General features: G+C 44.9%; 1 protein-coding gene across 8 annotated transcripts in view; it reads left to right on the top strand.

The window, feature by feature from the left end:
• AGAP1 (ArfGAP with GTPase domain, ankyrin repeat and PH domain 1) overlaps positions 1-22,889 on the top strand; it is a 289,097-nt gene that overhangs the window by 112,639 nt on the left and 153,569 nt on the right. For 7 of the 8 annotated variants that reach the window (XM_027668081.1, XM_027668082.1, XM_027668088.1 and 4 more), the window contains 3 exons: positions 2,283-2,410; positions 9,472-9,627; positions 14,520-14,612. In XM_027668081.1, coding sequence (XP_027523882.1) covers positions 2,283-2,410; positions 9,472-9,627; positions 14,520-14,612 — 377 coding nt within the window. The remainder of the gene's footprint in view (positions 1-2,282; positions 2,411-9,471; positions 9,628-14,519; positions 14,613-22,889) is intronic. The other variant, XM_027668086.1, reaches the window with a different exon arrangement.

Raw genomic sequence — 22,889 nt, 5'->3', positions numbered from 1 at the left:
TTTGGTTTGGTGCACTGGGTCAGGCATGGAAGAAGAGCCATTCAAGCCAAGGACTTTCTCTCCCAACCTGGACATCTTGTTCATCTTGCAGATCAGGAGTTTCACATGCTTTTAATTACCAAAGCCTTAAAGCAAAATACAGCTCCTAGTCGTTCTGGCTTGTGGAATTCAATTTAAATGTACGAGAAATAAGCATCAGACTTCCCCAAAGCCCAGATATTTGCAGAATATCAATTCTCCTTGTTTACAAACCTGTGGCATATCCCTGTTTATTTGTAAAGAGTCCTTGACTTTGCACGTAAATTTCGTTTGGCTTTTCGTATTACAGAAAGATGTATTACAATAAAAATCTACCTCAAATTGATAGCTTAATTATATGTAAAAGTACAGAGGATTCAATTGAGTTTTAAAAATAGCTGAAATGCTTGTCACTATCTTGATTATTTTTGCTATCTGCCATAGATTAAATCAGTATTCTTCTGTTTTAGAAACATCTTTTAGCAACTATTAAATGGAAACATTGAATTCAGAAGCGGATTTGGGATGAGACAGAACCTGAAAGCTCTGGGGCAAAAATATTTCTACTTTCTTGCATTTTTTTATTCACTTTATAGAACAGCATTTGGTTTAATTGAGTGGCTCCTCTGGACTGACATTTGTTACAAGGTGATGAATTGTAGAATCACAGGATCATTTCGGCTGGAAAAGCCCTCCAAGGTGGTCGAGTTCAACCCTTAACCCAGCCCTGCCAGGCCCAGCACTAAACCATGTCCCCAAATGCCACATCCACGTCTTTTTTGAACGCTTCCAGGGATGGTGACAGGCAGTAAAGGAGGAGTTGAGAGCTGGAGAGGGACTTGGATGAGGGGGAATGGCTTCCCGCTGCCAGAGGGCAGGGTTAGATGGGATATTGGGAAGGAATCCTTCCCTGGGAGGGTGGGCAGGCCCTGGCACAGGTTGCCCAGAGAAACTGTGGCTGCCCCTGGATCCCTGGAAGTGTCCAAGGCCAGGCTGGACAGGGCTTGGAGCAACCTGGTTCTTCACTTGTGTTTGGGTCAATGAGTTCAGACTGTCTTGGGCTTCCTTTCCCTGTGCCTTCCCAGAGGGATTATTTGATCAGACTGTGTTCTGTGTGTTTTATGTGATGCTACAAACCCCCTGTATTCAGATGGAAGGGAAGAGGTAAATGTTTTCCTTGACTAATTACCTCTCCCATGTGAGAGCAGGAGCTTCTGCAGACAAGGTAGTTTTCATTCATGTGTGCTTATAATTCAGTTTTGGTCTTAATTTAGGTCTTTACCGCATGTGATGAAGACAAACCCACGTGCATATGTTAAAATGTGACCTTTGGTTTGCTCTCTGCATTCACTAATGTGTTTCAAAATATTTTAATATATGGCTTCCCGGGCTCCAGATCAATAACCCAATGGGTCTGAAATGACAGAGTGCTACGATATTCCTCTGTAATTTAAACATGATTAGCTGATGAAGGTTATGATCAATATACCAGGGGAAGATAAATTAATTGATATCATCCTTTCAGGATGATAAGAGGTCTATTGGAGGTGGGATGTAACTAATGAAGCTGCTTCTTCATATATATGAGCCATTTTTTATTCAATGTATTCTCACTAAATCATGGTTATGCCATCATTCATTTACATGAAAAACATAAGCCACGGACCAGTTTGTTATTAAAATTGCATTTGTTTGAGGAGAAACTGTGCTTACACTATCTCTGCCCGTGCTGTAATGTAGTGAGGAAAAATAATCTTGGAATTTACATAATTATCTTTATGAACAAGACAGACTGACTTCTCTTGGCTTAATTGCACCAAGTTTCTGTGTGACTTTTTAAGGAGATGCCAATAATTGTCACTAGTTTTGGTGGAGGCTCAGTTCTTTTATGATGGGTCTGCTAGGCCATGCATAGAGATGTTAATGACTGAACCCTGTATCTGTTTGATAAATGCTGCTTCTCCTCACACACTGAAGAAAATTTCTTAATAAATTGCAGAGCAAATGAGGCATTTTTCCAACTGTGCTGCTGCTGCTGCTAAGGAATAAAAGCTAAAACTAGTAATCATGGTATAGCTTCTTTCACTAAAGATTAGACTGGGATGTGATGTGTGGCACCACCAATCCAGGTGTCGTGGGTATCCAGGGACAGTCAGTTTTTGGAGCAGGATTTGGCAGTGGAAGCCCCTGTTTGTGTGCTGTGCACATGCCCTGTGTCCCACGTGTGCTGTCCTTACCTGCCTGGGTGTTTTGTCTCCCTGTAGTTGCTCAGAAGATCGTGTCAACCAAGAAGAAGCAGCAGCTCTCGATCGGACCCTGCAAGTCTCTGCCCAACTCTCCGAGCCACTCCTCCGTGTGTTCTGCCCAGGTCTCTGCCGTGCACATCAGCCAGGTACACACTGTCACAAGTGCTTGGAGAAGGAACTGACCGGTTGCTGTTTTCCATCTGATGTGTTTAATGCCATTTAAAGTGCTCTTTTTGCTGCCTTTTTTTTTTTTTAATGCTATCAGTGATCCACGGTGCGAAGCAATATTTTAATTTGGTTTTTTTTTTTAAACCGACTTGACGTTGTTTCAAGAAGCAAAAGAGTAAAACAAACCAGTGTGGCTTTAAAGCCATCTTTGATGGTCCAGATTGGTGTCAGCAGCCTGCAGGTCTGAGCAGACCCATTGTTAAATCCACAGGATTTGCTGTGGTTGTGGTGGTTCCTCTCGCTCAGCTGTGTGCTGAACTGCTATATCCCAGTGGGGTGTGTGCTACAGCTGTACATTCTGATGATACCTCGATGGTATTTTTAGAAACACACATTGGTTAACACCAATATTTTCTAACTTGCACAGTTTTTACCCACGTGTGTTGCACACTCCCTGTGTTTCCCCTGTGATCCTCTTCCTCAGTGTCTTTGTTTTCTAGTGTCAGGTGATAATCTCTGTGCACATCCCCAGCTGGGATGGGTATGAACTAAATGATACCAGCCCTCCTGGGATGGTTTTCAGTCTAAACTCAATAGATGCCAGTGTCTTCTAAGGTCATGTTGCAGCCTTGAGCCACCCACGTGAGGTTTTGTTTTACCTGTGAACCTTTCTCCCACGCAGAACATCTGCTTTTTGGCAAGAAGCAGTAACTTCTGTCACTGATTTGTAACCCTAAAGATGCAGATGCCAGTCTGTTCCTAGAGTTCTTTGCTGTGAGTTATTCTGCCTCAGGCTGAGTCCTGATACCGACCTCAGATTGGGGTTGGCTTTTGTTGATGAGCCAAAAGAGGATGCTGGAGTTCAGCCCCCCTTTCTAAAGCAGGTGCCGAGCCTCTTCAGAAGAACCCTGGCACCTTCTGGGGAAGTACAAGTTCCCATATGGGACAGATTGTCCCTTTTCTTGCCGTATGTGACCTTGGCCACGTTTCCTCAGCCGCTGTCTCTGACCAACTCGGGACTCACCCTCTCTGTGGAGTGCTTTTCTTGTTAATGAAACCCTTTTGGATGAAGAACATCAAATATTCAGTGCTCACCAGTTTGCTACCCAAGTCCAATACCAAATTCTAGACGAGTGCTTTACCTACACAGCAAACTTTTTGCCAGTGATAAGGGCTGGGAAAGCCAAGGCAGGGTAGCTCTTGTGATAAGGATCCCTAAATTCTGTTTCAGTAAAACTGAAATGATGTTCTTTACTGCCTCTGCTGCTGTCATAATTATCTAACAGGGCAATTGCATCACCAGTCACAGAAGTCTGTCTTCTGAGACTGATGTCATGCCTAAAAGTAGAGGCCACAAATCTGTTTCATGTCTTCTCTCCTTTGTGCTGCACTTAAAGGCAGTATGACCTTGTTTAAGGAAAGGAAGCTGAATCCTTATCCTAGACTTAAAAGAACTTTGCAACTGCAATTCCAAGTTTAAGATGATCTGGGGCAAGATTTGCCATCTCTGATCTTGGCTGGAAGACTGGCTGGTGTCTTGCCCTTTGGAACATCTCTTTTGGTGTAATGATGTTCCTCTGAAGACTTCCTCCATGGATCAAACCCATTGTGGTTGCAGTGCCCTGCCACTCACATTCTCCATGGGGCAAGGGCCTTCACAGGCAGTGCTTACACACAGCTCTTCACATGGAGTCAGACGTTGTTCCATCTCTGGTTGGATCATCCTGGGGATCCAACTCCTGCAAACTCTCCAGATGACTCTGCAGTCAAAAGCTGAGGCTTTAGAGAAAGGAAAAAAAGAAATACCAAATGTCACCTTACCCAGGCTAGTCCTTAGCATACCTTGGGGGAAGTTCTAAGGCTTAATACCAACCGGGGCTTCTCCAGCCAGTAGTTTGCCAGGTTGGACAGGGCTCAGAGCAACCTGGGATAGTGGGAGGTGTCCCTGCCTATGCCAGGGGGTGGAATAAGATGAACTTTAAGGTCCCTTCCAACCCAAGCCATTCTGTGACTCTGTGAAAGACTTGTTTGTACATTTGGGTGCATTTCTGTACTGATGTCCAGTGGTCCAAGGTGATGAACACCTGAGTCACATCCCCTTCCAGAAAACGCTCTCAGGTATGTCTGTGTGTACTTCCAGACACCTGTTTCACAGAATAAGATGCTTCCTGTTCCACAGGCACAGTCCACTTGCCTTTGCAGTAGATTCTGCTTCGTTTTCCTCCTGACTTCTAACACACATCTGTCAGTCAAGGTGAGGGTTTTACTGGGAAACCCTTGATACCCAAGGTCAACAACCCTCAGTGCACCTGCTCCAGACACAGCTGTGGCCCTCCAGGGCAGCACAGAATGCATGCAAAGGATCTTGGTCCCGTCTTTTGTGGTGGACAGAACTGTTGTATACTCTGCCAACAGGGATGGTGCAGCATCATGTACATTCTGCTGGGAAACAGTGAATCTGTCTGATGCAGTAAGTGCTCCACTCACAGCTCACCAGCTGGCTTTTTGGAACACTCCATAGGTAGACTGAGTTGTTTGGAGAGGAAGAAGTATTGTTTAGTGGATTGAAGGCCCCTTACTGGCCTCAGGGCATCTTGGACCAGGTCTTTAATTTACTTTTTGCACGCTGAGGGAGTACAAACCAGTCCCATGTGTATCTGTGTGCTTCACATCTCTACCCCACCCATCATTCCCCCCACCTGCTCCTCTTGCCAGTTTTTCTGGACATGATGTGCTTGTAAGCTGTGCTAAATCTTATTTCAGAGCAGCAGAGTACCTTTGCCATCACAAATCCCCACAGGCATTCCTTTTCCCTGAACTCACCCCTAGACTGGAGGAGTTCTTTTTCACACCTGACGTATCAGGAAGGCATTTTTAAGATATTAACTTAAAAAAGAGTAGTGTCAATATCCAACAGTTCCCAGGGGCTCTTTGCTCTGCCCAGCCCCTGGAAGTGGAGATCATCTGGTTCCAAGAACCACGAGGCTGCCCAGGTGGGCACCACCTTTGGGCCTCAGAGCCTTCTGTGTCAGGGGCCCTGGATAATGTGTTGAGTACCTGGAGCTGGGCCTGGCTTTGGAGTTCACGCTGTTTTAAAAGCATGTGGAAAATCCCCTGGCACAACACCTCTAGCTGCTGTTAGTGTGAAAGATTCCAGGCCCCTCTCCAGACAAATTGATGCTGTGGACACTCCAGCAAGGAATCCCCAGCAGTGTGAGCTTATTTGAGAACTACAGTTTTGAAGGTAAAAATGGAAGGATTATTTACCAGTAGAAGTAATTCCTTGAAATCTGCAGCCTGCATGCATTTTCACACTTGCTGGCTTTCCTGGAGTTCAGCTGTTTATGTTCTGCAGTGAGAGGAGGTTGAAATGGCCCCATGTTTCCACATCTGCCTGCACTACGTGTGTTCCACTGTGACAGAGGGACCTTAAACATTGCACCACCTGTGCCCTGGGCTGCACAGTGTTCCCTCAGTGCTGAGTGCTAAAGTCACCTGCAAAATTGTTACAGAGCCATTAGGGTTGGAAAAACCCTCTAAGATCCTCAAGTCCAGATGTTCCCCCAGCACTACCAAGGCCACCACTGACCCATGTCCCCAGGTGCCACATCCACAGGGCTTTTAAACACCCCTGTCCTGGGCAGCTGTGCCAGGGGTTGACCACCCTTTTGGTGAAGAAATTTTCCTTAATATCTGACCCGACCCTCCCCTGGCACAGCCTGAGGCTGTTCCCTCTCCTCCTGTCCCTTGTTCCCTGGGAGCAGAGCCCGACCTTCCCCCCCAGCTCCCCCCTCCTGTCAGGGGGTTGCAGAGCCAGAAGGTCCCCCCTGAGCCTCCTTTGCTCCAGGCTGAGCCCCCCCAGCTCCCTCAGCTGCTCCTGCTGCTCCAGCCCCTTCCCAGCTCCGTTCCCTTCCCTGCACACGCTCCAGCCCCTCAGTGTTCATACATGTGGACTGCAGTGTCAGGAATTGCGTTTCTCTCTCCCAGGAGGTTTGCATTATTCCTGGGAAGGGTGTGGAGCTTAATGTCCACTGTACTAAGCTGCACCTCAGCTGTTGCTTGCACACAACCTCGCTCCCTGCTACCTGTTGCAAACCTGTAGAGATGCATTATTTATGCTTGCACTGTACCTCCATCAAGTTTTTACTTCAATGTGATTGTCTGAATATGCAAATGAAACTACTAAAAGCCAAGTGCAGTCAGCTTGATCATCCATTGTTTTATTGTACATGAGACCTGATTATGGATAAGCACTAAATAGTAGGGAACAATTATCTTATTTATAGCAGGGGCCATTTGGGATGAAATGTTCTGTTGCAGTGTTTTGGGCACTTGAGAAGAGACTGCATTGCTTAAGTAGCTGTTCCTTCTGCCTTTTCATGGAGTTGCAAAATGAAAACTGGAGGAAGAATGTTAATATGTTTAATAAAATTGCCATATACATCACAATCCTCTTGGATTTACAAGGTTATTTTTTAAGTAATCTAATATTTATTTAAAACAAGCATTTTAGATTGTTCCCTGTGAGGGTGGTGAGGCCCTGGCACAGGTTGCCCAGAGAAGCTGTGGCTGCCCCTGGATCCCTGGAAGTGTCCAAGGCCAGGTTGGACGGGGCTTGGAGCAACCTGGGCTAGTGGAAGGTGTCCCTGCCCGTGGCAGGGGGTGGCACTGGATGGGCTTTAAGGTCCTTTTCAATCCACACCATCCTGTGGTTCTATAAATATGGTTTCCATGTGTTTGTGTTTTTCGTTGTTCCAACCAGTGGCTTATTTTGAAATCAGCTCAGAATTTTATTTACAAAGCTGGAAATCAAGCAAGGTTGATTTGGGTCAAAAGAAACATTTCCTGCACAGGGCTTCTTTTATAGGACCTGTCTGTATAGGAATGTGTGTCTTTGGGGCCTAGAATGCCCAACATGTAGGTGTTTTCCTTTGGGAGTTACTCACTCTTGGAAAATAAATCATAATAAATCCAGGGGACAGCTCCAAAAAGTATAAAATGTAAGATGATGAAGGATTAAGAAGATAAAATTTTCAAGAATCCCTCATTTTCTCTACCAGGGAAATAGGCACTTAGAGTAGAAATCTGGTAATCTTAGTTAAAAAACACAAGGCTTCTGTATCACCCTCCTCATGTCCACTGGTTTGAGAACAAGGGAAGGCAGATGTGGGATAATTCAGATCCCTTCTTCCCAAGTTGTCCTACTCGTCTCTCCAGCATTACCATTCTCTCTTAGGACACTAAAAAGGATCATTCCAACTATTTCAACTCCTTTGTTTTACATGCTTGGACCATCTCCAAATTCTGCTGCTTCCTCTGGCACTTGAGATTGTTGTAGAAAAATCTTTCTTCAGACCCTCTGTTGCTTTCAGTGCCCTCAGCTCTGGCTCCCTGACAATCACACTTCTCCAGTTTGGTCAGAATGAAGGGAAAATGAAATTTAATGTCCTCTTTATATGTGTATGTTTTTATTTAAAGAAGAGAAAGGAGAACTTGCTCCCACAAAAGTTATTTGCAGGGTTGTCAGTCGCGTTTTGTCACGCAAAGGTGAGCTGAGGAACATGCTATTCCAGAGGAACAGTGACCTTCAGAAGGTGGTGTTCCTGCATTTCCATCTGCTCTGGTTGGCCCTTCAGCCCAAACACGAGCTGATTGTCTCATACCTCTTCCTTCTTATCCTTTACTCCTTGAATTTAGAAAGGGCAGTTTGGAAAGCTGGAAGAATCAGAAGAGGATCTGAAACATGAAAAGAGACTTCAGCTGGGTGGTATAAGGGATTGTCTCCTACGTGGTTCTCCTTCAGAGGTGCTGTCTTGACTGCTTGGAATTCTGATCCTGATCCATATGCTGACCCCCAGGGAGTGTAGGAGAAGTCCCATCAGGCATCCTTCTCCTCAGCCATTCTGGAAATACTCCCACACTATCTTTCCTCATTCCTCTAGGAAACTTGGCTGCTTTACAGATGTTCTTTCTGTGTCTTGTGTGCATCCCAGACCTTTATTTCCCCCAGAATTTACATGTTACATGTTGTCCAACCCCTTCATCCACTGCTACTCCTCCGCTGGGCAGAATTTCCCCTCCTTGACCTGCCCCATTCCCCCCTCAGCACATACAGTATGTCCTCAATGGGTGTAACTGGATCTGATAGGGAAAAATTGACCCTTTTATCTTTCCTGACTACTTCCACTTTTAGTACTCATGTTATGTGTAATAATCTTTTTTTAACTTAAGACTTTGTTCTTAATCACCTTTTGGTCCTTTCCATTCTATCCAGTTTCCTCACCATCCTGCTTTTAGTAATTTCTTACCTCAATTCATTAATTGTTTTATAGGCTCAATGCTTTATTTCTTTCAGGACCAAGATGTAACATTGCGTTTCCTGCTACTTTGAATAAATTGGAATATCTTCCTTCTAAAATTTTGTGTCTCTTGACCAGTGACCTCAGCAAATCCTGTGGAACTGGACTCAATGATCCTTGTGGGTCCCTTCCAGCTCAGGAGATTCTGTGATTCCTTACACGTGTTGGAAATGTATCTGACCCCATAGTAGCCATTTTACAATGCTGAATTATTTTCATTTTCTTGATGAGCTCTCAGTAATCTTATGTCTCCAGGCTAGGACTAACTCGTTATGCAGCTCCATGGCACTGGGTATTTTCTCTTGGGTTAGAGTCAGAGTAGTAATTTTGAAGTAGAAAACCAGATTTTCAAGATGTTCCCCAAGGCTTTGCTTACTCGTACACTAGAAAACAAATGAAACTGGTGGCACCCAGTGAAGGTTACAATGTGTAGAATGAAAATGTGCCTGCTGTGTAAACAGAGCTATCTTAAGTGTTCAAAAAGTAATGGCAGGGAAAATATGTAAAGGCTTGGAATGCAAATGTGTGCAGGAATGTGTGGAACAGTGGCAGTAGGGCAGCCCCGTGTTCCTGAGCCCCGGCTGCTCTTGCATAAATCAGGAGTAAATAAGATACGGCTGTGGATTGTAATCTCTTGAAAGCAGTGTATCACTGTTTAAAACTCACTTTAATCCTTGCAGACCAGTAATGGAGGAGGGAGTTTAAGTGATTATTCCTCCTCTGTCCCATCAACTCCAAGCACCAGCCAGAAGGAGCTGCGGATTGATGTTCCTCCCACTGCCAACACTCCAACTCCTGTCCGTAAACAGTCCAAGCGCCGATCCAACCTCTTCACGGTGAGTGAGCCAAGGGAGGGACTGCTGCTGAGCTGTACGTGCTGCTGTGGAGGTGGCCTGAGCTTCAACCCTCTGGAGCTGGGCTGGTGTAACCCACACAGGAGTGTTGAGATGGATCTGTGGGCTTGGAAACGAAACCGTTTTGTGGTGAACGTTGGGTGGGTCTGTTTGAGGCTCAAATGGGAATTCAGTACAGGGGGTACACAGGAGGGCATTCCCTGGGAACACAGGCTGGGAGAGCTCAGCCTGGACAAGAGAAGGCTCCAGGGAGACCTTAGAGCCCCTTCAAGTGCCTAAAGGGGCTTCAGGAGAGCTGGAGAGGGACTTGGGACAAGGGCCTGGAGTGGAAGGTCAGGACAAGGGGGAATGGCTTCCCACTGCCAGAGGGCAGAGTTAGATGGGATATTGGGAAGGAATTCCTTCCCTGGGAGGGTGGGGAGGCCCTGGCACAGGTTGCCCAGAGAAGCTGTGGCTACCCCTGGATCCCTGGAAGTGTCCAAGGTCAGGTTGGACGGGGCTTGGAGCAACCTGGGCTGGTGGAAGGTGTCCCTGCCCATGGCAGGGGGTGGCACTGGTTGAGCTTTAAGGTCCCTTCCAACCCAAACCATTCTATAACTACCCTGTGCTACTTTTACTACTATACAGAATCAACCCACTTTTCTTTTCTAGAGTTAAAAAAAGATGGTGGAGAGTAAAATATCTTGGGGTTTTTTTTCTTCCCAAACTACCTGGTTTTTGCTTCACTGAGAGGCAAAAAAAAAAAAGTACCAGTGCAATATGAGAGATCTTTGTTATGCAGAAATAGTTTGGGAAGTGATAACGAAGCCTTGAATGATGATTCCCTTAGTTTAGCAGTCTTGCTGAAAGCTCTGGGATGGTGTTGAGTGTGTAATTGTGGTTTGTAAGCAGTTCTTTGACAATTAACATGCTTTATGGCAAACTCACAGTCCCTGGGGGCTCACGACCAAGTCCCTTGGTGATTGAAGGTGCACAGTAGTTGAGCTTAGAAAGCCACAGCCTCCCTGTCATCACAAAGAGTTGATATATTTTATTCCAGAGGTGCTGCCATGTTCACTTCCCACATACAAAAAGGATAAAACCATTTCCTCACACTCTAAACAAAACCTGAGCTCTTGGCCTTTATGGAGTAGAAAGTTTCGGTGCCGTTTCGGAGCACGGAGTGACAGCACAGAGCCCCCGGGATCCTGTGTCCATCCCAGCAGGGCCATTTGGATGTGAAATGGGATCCTTGGCTCCCACAAAGGAGAGAAAATCACGCAGTTTGTGTTTGGGTGCCAAGCACTGAAGTGAGTGGCGTGTGAAGAAGTGCCCCCAGCGTGGACGCCGGTGTTCGAGCGCGGTGCTGTGGATTCTTCCCGTCGCTGGGAATACTCCGGAGTTCCCAACCCCACTAGGTGTCAGTGTGAGCCCAGAAACCAGCCCAGGCAGAGCTCTGGACAGGGCTGGGAGCCACCACGTCCCTCAAAAGCAGCGAGCCGAAGGATGAACTAAACACTGTCAGGGCTCTAGGGGTGGTGTTGTCACTGGGGAATTTGGGGCTGTTTTAGTCTGGAGCAAGTGTAAATTTGAGGAAGTGAATCACAGAAAAGATTTGAGAAGAATGTTAAGTCAGCCATGAAAAAATAGACCAAAGCTCTGGTCTGTAGTAATTAATAACATAGTGAGAGCCAAATTTACTAGGACGAGAGGGTGTTGAGAGTAGTCCCAGTGTCAGATAGCTGGGGGAAAACTGGAGCAAAAACAAGTCTCATGGAAAAATAATGATCATAATTTGACTTTTCAGAATTAGTTCTGACTTTTAAATCTGGGTGTGTTGAAGGCTGTGTGGTGAGTTACCCTGTAGTCTCTGTCCTGAAGTACTGAACACCCACCCTGCTGCAACCCAGGTTTTGTACCGTATCAGCCAGGTGATGACCTGGGATTATTTACTTGAATAAACAGATGACCAGTATTTTCTGTGTAGTTATGAACAGAGTGCCTAATCAAAATATTTAGCTCTGGATTTCTTGCTGCGCTTCTCTTCCCAGCCTGGAACTTGCTTATGCCTTTATCACTTACAGAATCAAATGTATTTCTGTTTAATAATTGCAAGTTACCCCTTGTTATCTAGCACAGGTAATTTGTTTAGTGACCTACAGATCTTTTAGTGTTGGAAGAAAATTGTGATAAGTAGAAAACAGATATGATTTCTGTTAATGACAGTTTTTGAGTTGGAATAGTGTTTGAGAATTTTAAGCACGTTCACGTTAAGTGTGTTAAATGCAGCATCTGATGTTTTTGGCTTTGATTATTAATGTTTGTTGTAAAGCTATTGTTGCAGCAGCTGATTTTTCACTTAGGTGATAGATCAAATATTAGCAGAAGTGTTAATTTCCTTTTTTTTGGGCAGTGTGATAACAGGGATCACTAAATAATAGTGTATAGGGCAGGTGGAGATTTAAACTGCATCTGTGGGGTCCACTTCAGCAAGGAACTGATTGTAAGTATGTCTGATCCTGTGTGGGGTGAGGGAATTTCTGGGACAGTAAGGTGCATCTCCCTTCCCATATTCAGTATTACCTCTCTTATATATTTACAGAGTTGCAGGAGTTTTTTCGAACTTAAACTCTCTGTCTCAGTGTCTACTATTAGAGGTCAGGATTCTTACTTTTGGGGTGCTCTGCACTGCTGATCTGGGTCTGGTTGTGCCCAAGCTCAGATGCTTTAATCCCTCTGGAACTAAATCTCACTCCACAGCCCGTACTTGGGTCAAGTTTTACACTGATTGAGTCTGTGTATGAATTCCAGTGCAAAGGGGAAATCAATCAACTGATATTCGTGCAGGTGTTTTAATTTTTCCAGACTTCTTCTGGTTCTCTGGCATGAAGTTTTAAAGAGAGCCATTTAACATGTAGATGTACCATCAGAAAAAGCCCTAACAAGTGTTGATCCAGTGTGGTGTGGAGTCTGGTTTTTTTATGCTGTGGGATGTGAGATGTATCGTGTGTGTCGTGGGTACAAAAGCATAAAAGCTCAGACCAGATCTCTGTTTCACTGTGCGATTTGTCTTTATAAATAGCAGAGCCTGCTAAGATTCTCCCCTGGAAAATGTGATTACAAGCAGCTAGAATAGAATTTGCCTAACAGAAAGCCCTATGTTTCTATACTTTTGCCATTGGACAATGTTTTACACATAGATATTTCCCCTCCACGTGCAAGTGTGTTATTTCCAGATGCAGTTACTTGCACGGAAGGGAAGACGGGGTGATTTAAAACCAAAAAGTGAAAACAAGCACGTTTTGCAATTCAGCTTGCATTTCAGAGGCAGGCTCCTTTCTTTTTAAAAATATGGGATAAAAAAGAAACATTCAAGTTGACAACTCCCCTCCCAGGGATTTGGATACCTTCACTGAGATTCTTTACAATGTCACTTACGGGCTCTTTGCCCCATTGAAGCTTTGTTTTGCCTCGTATTCTTGGGAAGTGGCACTTTCAGAGTCAGAAATCTGTCTTGAAGGACGGGGAACAATAGTTATCCTGCACATTGGATTTCATCCCTCCCACTTGTTTTGCTTTCTTTCATTTATTCTTTGTTTAATTCCCCGGCACGTCATTCCATTGCCCCGATCCATAGTAACTGGTGAGAGGAGCCCGTTCCCGGCGGAGCGGGGAAGGCAGCACGGGATCCCCGCTGGGTAAATGTGTTCTTAGAATGCTGCTACTTGAAGTCTTGCTCCGTGGGTTCCCCCTCCCCTTCCCTCCTCTCCCGCCCGAAGGCAGCTGCTCCGGGGGTTTGTTCTTCCTTCCCCTTCTCCGTGGAATATGGAAAATGGGTATTAGCGACGCACCGTCCTCATTGTCCTCCTGATTTCAGTGTTTCGAACATCTCTTTCCACTGAAAATGAGAAGCATCGCCCTGGTTTTCATTAACTCCCCATTGTGGCACTGGACATCACAAATGGGCTCCTTTCATGTATCATCTCCCGAGTTGAAAAGCACATGAAAATGTTTTCTCATTTTCAATATTGTGTGAGTAATGTTCCTATTGGAAAGTAATGGAGTGAAGTTGTCACTTGTCAGTTCAGTTATTAAGGAGGATGACTCTCAGGTCTTCTTTTTGTAATAAAATAAATCTGTCAAAATCATTACGTCCGTGTGTTCTTTGGCAATAACGGGCTGCAAGCTGAATATCTGCTTAAAATCCCATAGAACTCGATAAAGTCAGGGGGTGAGCACTGTGACCCTACTCCTGCAGCAGCTCCAGCCTTATGGAACACCAAGAGAAAGCAATTCCAGTTTAAACATCGATTGAATTCACCTCATGCTGATTTTTTGCCCACATTGTGTTCGAATAACTTTTTCCAGCATCAATCCCCACCTTTTCTTGCAGTTCCAACTTTCTAACCATCCCAAAGTAGAAAGAACTAATAAGTTAAAGTCAATGTGATCAAAACCAGCATCGTAAAATTGTATTTCTAAATAGTCGATAAGGTTTCTAAGAACCACACAGGTGTGAGTTAAATGTATGCATGGATATATTCAACTTTTTTAATGAGGAGCTGGAACTTTCATTCCTCATCGGAGCTACTGTTGGAAACTTCAGAAACGTGTCCTCTGATCTGCTGGGTCTTCAGACACTGAAAGTGTAACTCTTTAAACCCAAATACATCTCAAACTAGTGAATGGTTGAAATTTATGGGCGGTATCTTATTTATTCTGATTTTAGGATGGTCTCGTATTTGTGTAGATTCATCTCACGGCTTTCGAGTCTATATTTATGTGTGAAATTATATTTTAATTGCTTGGAAAAAAAGGGAAACAAAAAAAAAAAAGCATCCTTCGTGTGAACCTGCTGCATTTAATGGAGCACAAACTTTCTTTTTGCTCTGCAGTCTCGGAAAGGGAGTGACCCAGACAAAGAGAAGAAGGTCCTGGAGAGCAGAACAGACAGCATTGGAAGCGGCCGCGCAATCCCAATTAAACAGGTAATGCCGAAACACTCGGGTTTTTTTTGTGCCGCTTCCCAGAGTTGGGAGCCACACCTCGGGTCTCACACGCTCCGGCGGCGGGGCCTGCGCCGCCCGGCTCCGTTTGATGTGCTCCGGTGATGAATGTGGAAGTCACTCACTTGACATCAATTAGGAGAGGTTCCTGTGTGTATTAAAATAGGATCATTAGAATAAGAAGAGGGAAAATGTGACAACAGGCCTAATGAAGTGCAGTCTGCCGGCCTGCATATGGAGCGCGTTTCCAGGCTGGGCTGCCTTCAAAGCCGCCTTTGTAGCGGGCTTTGATTGGGCCGAGTGCTGCCGGGCTCAGGGTGAATCACATCGCTCCACAAGAGCCCCTTGTGATGGAGCAAGAGCCTGATGTGGCCCTAATTTGCTGCCGCAGACGGACATCTGAACGCGGGGCCAGGCTGGTCCGCGCCGGCGAGGCAATTAGTGCCGGTAATCACGGCCGGTGTGTCAGCTGCGCGCGCCTGTTTGTAATTTGCTAATGAAGGAATTGTAACTTTGATTAGGTTCAGTTTCATTTAGACCTTATTATATAAGAGAACGTTTACAGCTGTAATGGGTGGCCTTAATTAAACTTTCTCATTACACAACAGGGCCTGGATTGGAGGATTTGTTTTGGTCTGTTTTGCTGGCCCGGGCGCGCTTTCATTAGCCCGGAACGCTAAATTGGAGCTGTGAACGCTCCTTTGAAAGGCAAAAGCAAGGCCAGTGTTAGATAGCAAGTGTCTGGGGAATGAGGTGATTTGCTTTCTCAAATGCAATGACACCAAGTCCACGTGGTTGATATTTGCCTCACGAATAGTTTCTCTGTTAGTGTTTGCAAGTATTTACTGAGTTGCCTTGCTGGAGAGAGGTGCTTAGGGAAGGGAGCTGATTTCCTTCCCACACGGTTTCTCCAGGTGTTCTGGTGCCTGTCCTACCCTCCAGAGGCTCACTTGCCTCTCCTAATCTTTCCTCAGTCCTTGCCAGGTAGCCCTAGGTCTCCTGTGTGAAGGTGGCTTTACATATTTTGGGGTGTTTCATGGTTTTCCTCTTTATTTCTGGATGTGAGGGGGAGATGATTTTGTACCCTTAACTATCAGCAGTGATTTTTCTTCTTAAAGTCGTTTCAAAAGACCTTTTGGGACCACCAGGCAGCAAAAATGCTGTGGTGTGTGAATCTCTAGTAGGCAGATTTTAATCAAGCACGCTGCAATCCAGAAGAGCAGTTTGAAAGCAGAAAAGCTCAGTATTTGGCTCTGCATCCAGGGGAGGAGAGCTGCAATTTTATTTTCCTACAGTGTTGATATGGTACAGGATGGGTTAGACCGGCTGGAATTCTTTTGGGGAATGCTAATTAAACAAAAGTGCAGCTGAGAGTGACAAACTGAGGAATACACGTGCCAATATCCCAGGCATATGTACTGCTCTTTTCTGAAATGCTGTTGTATGGAATGAATCTGATTAAAAATGAACTCGTAGGAAGAGCAGTGCAAGATAAACATTTGTAAGTGTGATTGCACCACAATGCAATGCTGGAATGAAGTACCCCTCCAATCTCTCGAATTTCTGTTAGGAAAAATTCTCCCTGCAACCCTGCTTGTATCCTAAGTGTGACCAATCTTTTGGGAATGTGTACTGCTTGTTGTTAATTATATTAATCCCAGTTGTGGTGATTCCATTTTGTCACGTACAGGCAATTATCAGCACAGATTTGAGGCGTGTTGTCAGCAGACCCGTCCTGTTGTCGGGTTTCGGGGAGGTTGGGTGGTTTGCAGTGCTGTGGGATGGCTGTTCCATGTGGGATTTCATATTGTTCTTGGATGCCAAGGGAAGGGATTTGGGGAGGGCTCGTGGGTAGAGGTGGCCCAGGTTCCGCTGTGATGTGGCTGCTCCTGGTGGGCTCTACAGGTGCCACACGTGCAGGCGTTTCTCTGAGGCTGCAGAAACTCCTGCTGGAAGAGGGGCTGGCTCTTATTTCACGTGCCTTAACTGCAAATAAGGTGGAGGGATGTGAAAGGGAACTTCTTGACTTAAAGGTTTTAGCATGTTGTGCTTTTTAGGGTGGGAACCCCCTTCCATCATGACGCGTTTTCTCTGACAAATGGTCAGGGAATCACAGAATCATTTAGGTTGGAAGAGCCCTCTTAGATCAGAGTCCTGCCATTCCCCTGGCACTACCAGGGCCATCACTAACCCTTGTCCCCAAGTGCCACATCCACAGGGTGTTGGAGCCCTCCAGGGATGGGGACTCCACCACTGCCCTGGCCAGTTCCAGTGCCTCACCTCCCTTTGCATGAAGACATTTTTTCCCAATATCCAGTCTAAGCCTTCCCTGGCACAACTTGAGGCCATTTCCTCTTGTCTTGTCTCTTGTTCCTTGGGAGTAGGAAGGGAAGAGATGTTTCATGAAGCTGAATACAGACTGTAACATTCACAGGAGAATGATCTTATTGCATCACTGAAAGACTTGTCCTTCTAGTGCTTCGTCACCCCGTTTTCCAGGGTTTGTCCCCTGCTGGCCTGAAAAACAGGAACTTATGGCTGGAACTGATATATACTGGATTTTGTGTTCTCAGTTCACTGCTACTTGAAATAACTGTAATTACCAAAAAAAAAGGGGGAATAGAAAAGAGAAGAGTCTTGCTATTCTGCTGTTGAAATCAGTGGCTTGGTTATTCAGTGTATTTGGTGGTGCCTCTGGGTTGTTCTTACCTACGCAGGGTCTCCCAAAAATGAGAAATACTATTTCCCAAATAAAACTAAACATAAAAAAAAACCCCAAAACAAATAAAAAAATTCAGCAAAACGAAACCAACCAACCCCAAAACAAAAAATAAAAAACAACGAAACAGAAACAACAAATCCACAACCCAAAACACACTCAAACAAAAGACCCAAACAACCAAGAAAACCCCAGCCAAAGCAAGTCCCTTGGAGAGTGGGAATGTCCTGGTTTTGGGGAAAGAAATGAAATCTCTCCCAGCACTAGAGAGGCACAGGGAGGGGGGGAGGAAGAGCTGATATTGGCCGAGTGGTTTTGTGTGTGATGGGGAAAGCACAGAATAAATGCAGGGGAAAATCAGTTCTCTGGGAGGTGCAGTACATGTGCTTATGAGAAGTTTGACCTTAGCTACAGTTTTTTCATGGATCAGGTCTGTGTTGCTGCTGATGAACAGCCAGCTCTGCTGGAATGAAGAGCTGCTGCTCGTCCTGTGTTACAGCCTTTCTGGGCCCCAGCTGCCGACCTGCACAGGGGCTTTTGGTCAAAACAAGCCAAGAGCTGCAACCTCCTCCTGCGTTCCTGTTCCTGGACCCCCATCCCCGGGAGCTTGAGGGAAGTCCCTGAGAGTTTGGGAGAGTTTGGATGGTGCCCTGAGCAACCTGGTCTAGTGGAAGATGCCCCTCCTGCCTGTGGCAGGGGCTTGGAACTGGATCATCTCTAAGATCCCTTGCAAACCAGACAATTCCAGAATTCTGTGAATAGGTCAAACAGCACATTTCGTTCCAGGGAAACACCTCCTTCCTTCAGGGCTTACCCTTAACTCAGAGCAGTCTGGTTGAAAACTGTTAGTGTTCTTATTCTCTCTGTCCTCTCCACATGTTAGAATTGACTTTTCACTGCAGTGCTAAATATGGTTTTATTGGCCTAAGCCCTATAAAACTGTCCCAAGGAACCTTCCTGCTCCCAGCAGAACCCCACAATGTAGGCACTGAAAATGGGCGTGTTGTTAGAATGTGGCTGCTCAGTCCTGCCAAAGTCCTCTTAAGGCCAGTGAAATTTTGGGAAGGCAAGGGGAGGTACCAATACCTTGTGCATGCACAGCCATAGCAGCAGTTTTGGAGAACTGTGGATGCCAGATTTTTTCCAAAACCACAAAAATTCCCAACTAAATTACCCGTACAAATCAAATGGAGTCAGAAAATGTCTGGAACAATATTAGCTCAGAGTTAAAATCCATAGAAAGTTCTGTGCTTCTGAGAAAGAGGCACTTAAACTAAAAATATTTGTTATTTTTTTGTAGCATTGCTGATACTGTTCTTAGAGTGAGTGGTTTGCTGTGGTTGGAGAATCCTCCCTTCAAACCCATTTATTCTGGAAATGAAGACTCATTCCTGGGTGCCAGAGTGAATATTTTGAAGAATATTTTGAGGCACACATTAGTGTGCACAGTTTAGGGGACCAGACTTTCTAGAATGGGGGGGGAGTTGTAAGTTTTTTGAAAAAGAACTTTGGTTTTTGTGGGTTTAGGAAATTGATATCAGTAGGGCATATTCAAATTTAGAAAATAAAAAAAAAAGGCACAACAAGAAAAATAAAAGCAAGAAGCTCAGCTCAGCGGTGAGGGGGCTTGTCATGTATTAATTTTTCATTGCTGTGGAGAATTGTACATACATAATCACTTGATTGCAGTGGGAGTTAGCGAGCTCCTATGGTGTCATTTGCATAAATCTTGTTAAGTCAATGGCAGTTAATGAAGTACAAATGAGCCTGGAGAAGGTGACATGCAAATCGTGGGTGGCAGATGGGAGGTCTGTTTTTGGGATGGCAGCTGTGTGCTCTTTCTTTTTTTTTTTGATTTTTTTTTTTTCTCTGCTGCCCCCATCCCCCAGATTGGAGTGTAAATAAATACATAAGAGCTGGCCTTGACTTTCTGCTTCCAGCCCTTCTTCTCTTTGCCCTTTGCACTTAATCACAGATGCTCATATCATTATATACTCCAGCTATATAACCTTGACTGCTCTTTTACCAAAAACTGGTCAAAATAGGTGTTTGATGGGTTGGTTCAACCCTTGGCTTTCCCAGGGAGGTGCTGCACCTCCTGTGCCCCCAGATTCCTGCACCCTTTAGGTATAACAAACTTGAAGCCTGGATTAGAAATAAATGTTCTAGTGGTTAATGTTACATTGATGACACAGTGAAAAATTTGCCATCCATGACTTGCAAAGGTGAACTTCAGAATCCATTCCCTTCCCTCAGTTTGCAAATGGCTGGATTAATGGAGAAAGTGGAATATCTTATTCAGGCTTTACTTTTAGGTGATATTTCAGATGACCTTCTTTGCCTGCCAGCTTGGCATATTTAAGCACATTAAAGTAATCTTAATGAAATTAGGTATTTTTTCTTTTCTTTTACTCTGAACTAAAAATGGCAAATATTTTTAGGTCAGGGTGTGGGGGTGGCATCACTGATGTGCTTTTCACAAAAAAGGCTCTGATTCCTGCACACACGAGTTGCAGTTTTCCTTCAAGATGGGCATAAACAGAACTAGAACTTCTCAATGTACATCTGAATCTTGTAAAAAAAAAAATCATTAAACTTGGCAAAGATAACTGAAAATGCTTTCAGCAAATGTCAAACTGGGCATAAAAAACCTGTCACTTGTCCTCACTTCCCTACAGGTGTAGTGCAGTCTTGCCTCTGCTTCACTAGAGCTTTTCTACTTGCTGACCCCCTTTCTGGTCATTTTTAGGTCTGGTTGGGGTGTTCACAGCAGCAGTTACACAATTCCTGTGCTGTGTTACCTCGGTCCTTCCCACTGAACCGGAGAGGACATCCAACCTGGAACCTGTTTTCCCTTAAAATACCCAGAGCTGTCTGTCCAGCTGTGGGAGCATTTCAGCAAGCATGGTGCTGTCTTGGAAATAGGTTTGGAAAAGGGATCATCTGCCATGTCTAGTCAGGCAGAGTGATGTCCTTAGTCATCCTCATACCAGGAGAGCCCTGTAGTGCTCGGGGCAAGTGTCACATCCGAGACTCGCTGTCCTCATGAACAATAAATGCTCTTTGCAGCAGCTTTCCTGGCTGCAAATGTTTACTTGGAGTCTACCAAAGGAGAGAACAAATAAGCAATGATCTTAGCAGCTTTTCTGGCTTAATTCATCTGACTTGACAGGGTGAAAAAACCGATCTGGAAGAGCAGGGTGGACAGATGATGCTACAACCAGTAGTGCCAGGGCTCATCTCATGGCTTCTCTTTCCTGTCTGTGTTCAAAATCAGGTTGTGTTTTGAGATAAAAATGGCCTAATGCAGGTAAGGACCACGAGCATTTCAGAAGGAGAATGGCAGCAAACATCTGGAGGGCAGACAGAGCCCAGGATTTACTTGCCTTCGTTATCCCTGTGTCTTGCTGCACAGAACCCTTTGATTCACTGGCAGACCCAACCCCTTGTGGACACCTTCCACTGGCCCAGGTTGCTCCAAGCCCAGTCCAACCTGGACACTTCCTGGGATCCAGGGGCAGCCACAGCTTCTCTGGGCAACCTGTGCCAGGGCCTCCCCACCCTCCCAGGGAAGAATTCCTTCCTGCTGTCCCATCTAACCCTACCCTCTGGCAGTGGGAAGCCATTCCCTGTGTCCTGTCACTCCAGGCTCTTGGGAAAAATCCCTCTCCATCTTTCCTGTCGGCTCCTTCAGGTTCTGGAAGGAGCATCCACCAAAACTACTTCAGCTTTGGTTTTTTTTGCTTACTGATGCTCAGGCTTTGTAGAGAGTTGTTTGCAAGCACCAGTGTCTCCAGGGAGTGGCTTTCCCAAACTCTGAGAGGATGTGATTTACCAGGAACTGGCAGATGACATGGTTTGATTTATTTATCTCTAGCGTGAGGTGTAATTTCCTCTGTCACACGTCTGTCTAATCACAGTAATCAGTCTCCAGATCAGCTTGTGCAAACACCAGGCTGTGGTTTGGAGCCAAATACTCTTAGTGCTGAAATCTTCTGTGTAATTCCTCCGCAATTGTTTATAATCAGAACATACACATTTTGCTGTGCTTTTTTTAATTAGCTGATTACTAGTTATAAAATGTTTTGTACTCGCTGTGGTTCTCTAAATTGTTAACTGGTCGCTACCAGTATAATTAAATATTTCAGAGCACTTGGCTGTGGTTGCATTGAACTGTGAAGAAATAATGTTATATAGCCAATCAAAAAGAGATACTTGTAAACTCATTTAAAGCGTCAGAGTGTGTTAGGACTATCATGGTGATGCTTATTGCAGGAGAAATTAAAGATACAGTTTTGTGCTAAGAGGCAATACAGAAATTAGTTCCTGAATTAGTTGTTAATTGATTTGGTAATTCCCTGGGGTCTGCATGCTCTTTTTTCCTTTTTCGTTGTTGCATTCAGTTAACAGTGACTATTCCCAGTGCACTTGAAATATTTTTTCCAATTAGATCAAATGTGCCCTTACATCAGAGGAACGGCCTCGGCTCCACGTACCTGCCTGGAATAATGTTTGATTTGACTGCCAAAGCTGGGTCTGTGGGCTTCTCCTGTTGATGAGTTTCAGAGACCATCCCAAGAAAAGCTGCAGTCCGAAGGGTTTGGAATGAAATAGCATTAAAAAGCTCTCTTGGAGGTGTGGAGCCCCAGGTGTTGCCCTTGCCCAAGGGTAAGGTTTGCAGTCCAAGGGCACGGCCCTTGCTGCCCCTTGGCCACAGCAGGCAGGCCTGGGCACGAGCCTCAGGCCCTCTGATTGAGGCAATTCCTCTTTTTCCTTGCTGTCCATCAGGTCTGTCCCACTGGATCCATCCAGCTGCTTCCTCCTGCTTTCTGGAGTCCAGGTCTGGTTTCCCTTCCTGAGATAGCTGAGGGTTGCAGGAGACAGATGGAGTTTGGCTCTCTCGCTTATAAGGATTGAATTTCTAATATATATATTTTTTATATATATATTCTAATATATATTAGAATTGGTCTCCTAATATTTTTAGAGTCTCTAAAATACGAATTTTCTGTTTTGCATCCTATAAAAGGTCTTTATTTTATCTCTAAATACCTGGGACTGTCATACAGTGATAGTCCTGGGTGTGCCAAGACCAAGGTGAGCAGCCTCCACCTGCTCCACAGGTGCATTTAAAGATCCATAAATGAGATAATATTAATAACCTTTTCAGAGAAATTAACTTCCTGTCATTTTTTTGCTTTCCCATGGCTGTGACTTGGAGCTAACAGAAGCCTCTGGTCCTTGTAGTGGAAGGAAGCTGGTGGTTTGTGGATGAATGGACTGGTTTTTCATTTGAGGGAGATTTGCTTCATAACTCTTCCCAGCTCAAAAAATTTGTCTTTGTGGTACATTTGATATGATGGTAAACACACTGTTCTACTTGTTACTGAATTTTACTTAGGAATAAGTAAGTGGAGTGTATTGAAATGGTTATTAGCGTTGATTTTGGCAGGGGGCACACAGTTTCAAAAATAATATTCCATTTACTTGTGTGACCCAGCCTTCACAGTGAGCAAAGGAGAACAGTGCCTTGTAGGGCA

Source organism: Corapipo altera, unplaced genomic scaffold, assembly GCF_003945725.1.
Source record: "Corapipo altera isolate COAL_440 unplaced genomic scaffold, ASM394572v1 183, whole genome shotgun sequence".
In the NCBI taxonomy this organism is placed as follows: domain Eukaryota; kingdom Metazoa; phylum Chordata; class Aves; order Passeriformes; family Pipridae; genus Corapipo; species Corapipo altera.
Note: the sequence above shows the minus strand (reverse complement) of the source record. Positions and strands in the feature narration are given on the sequence as shown.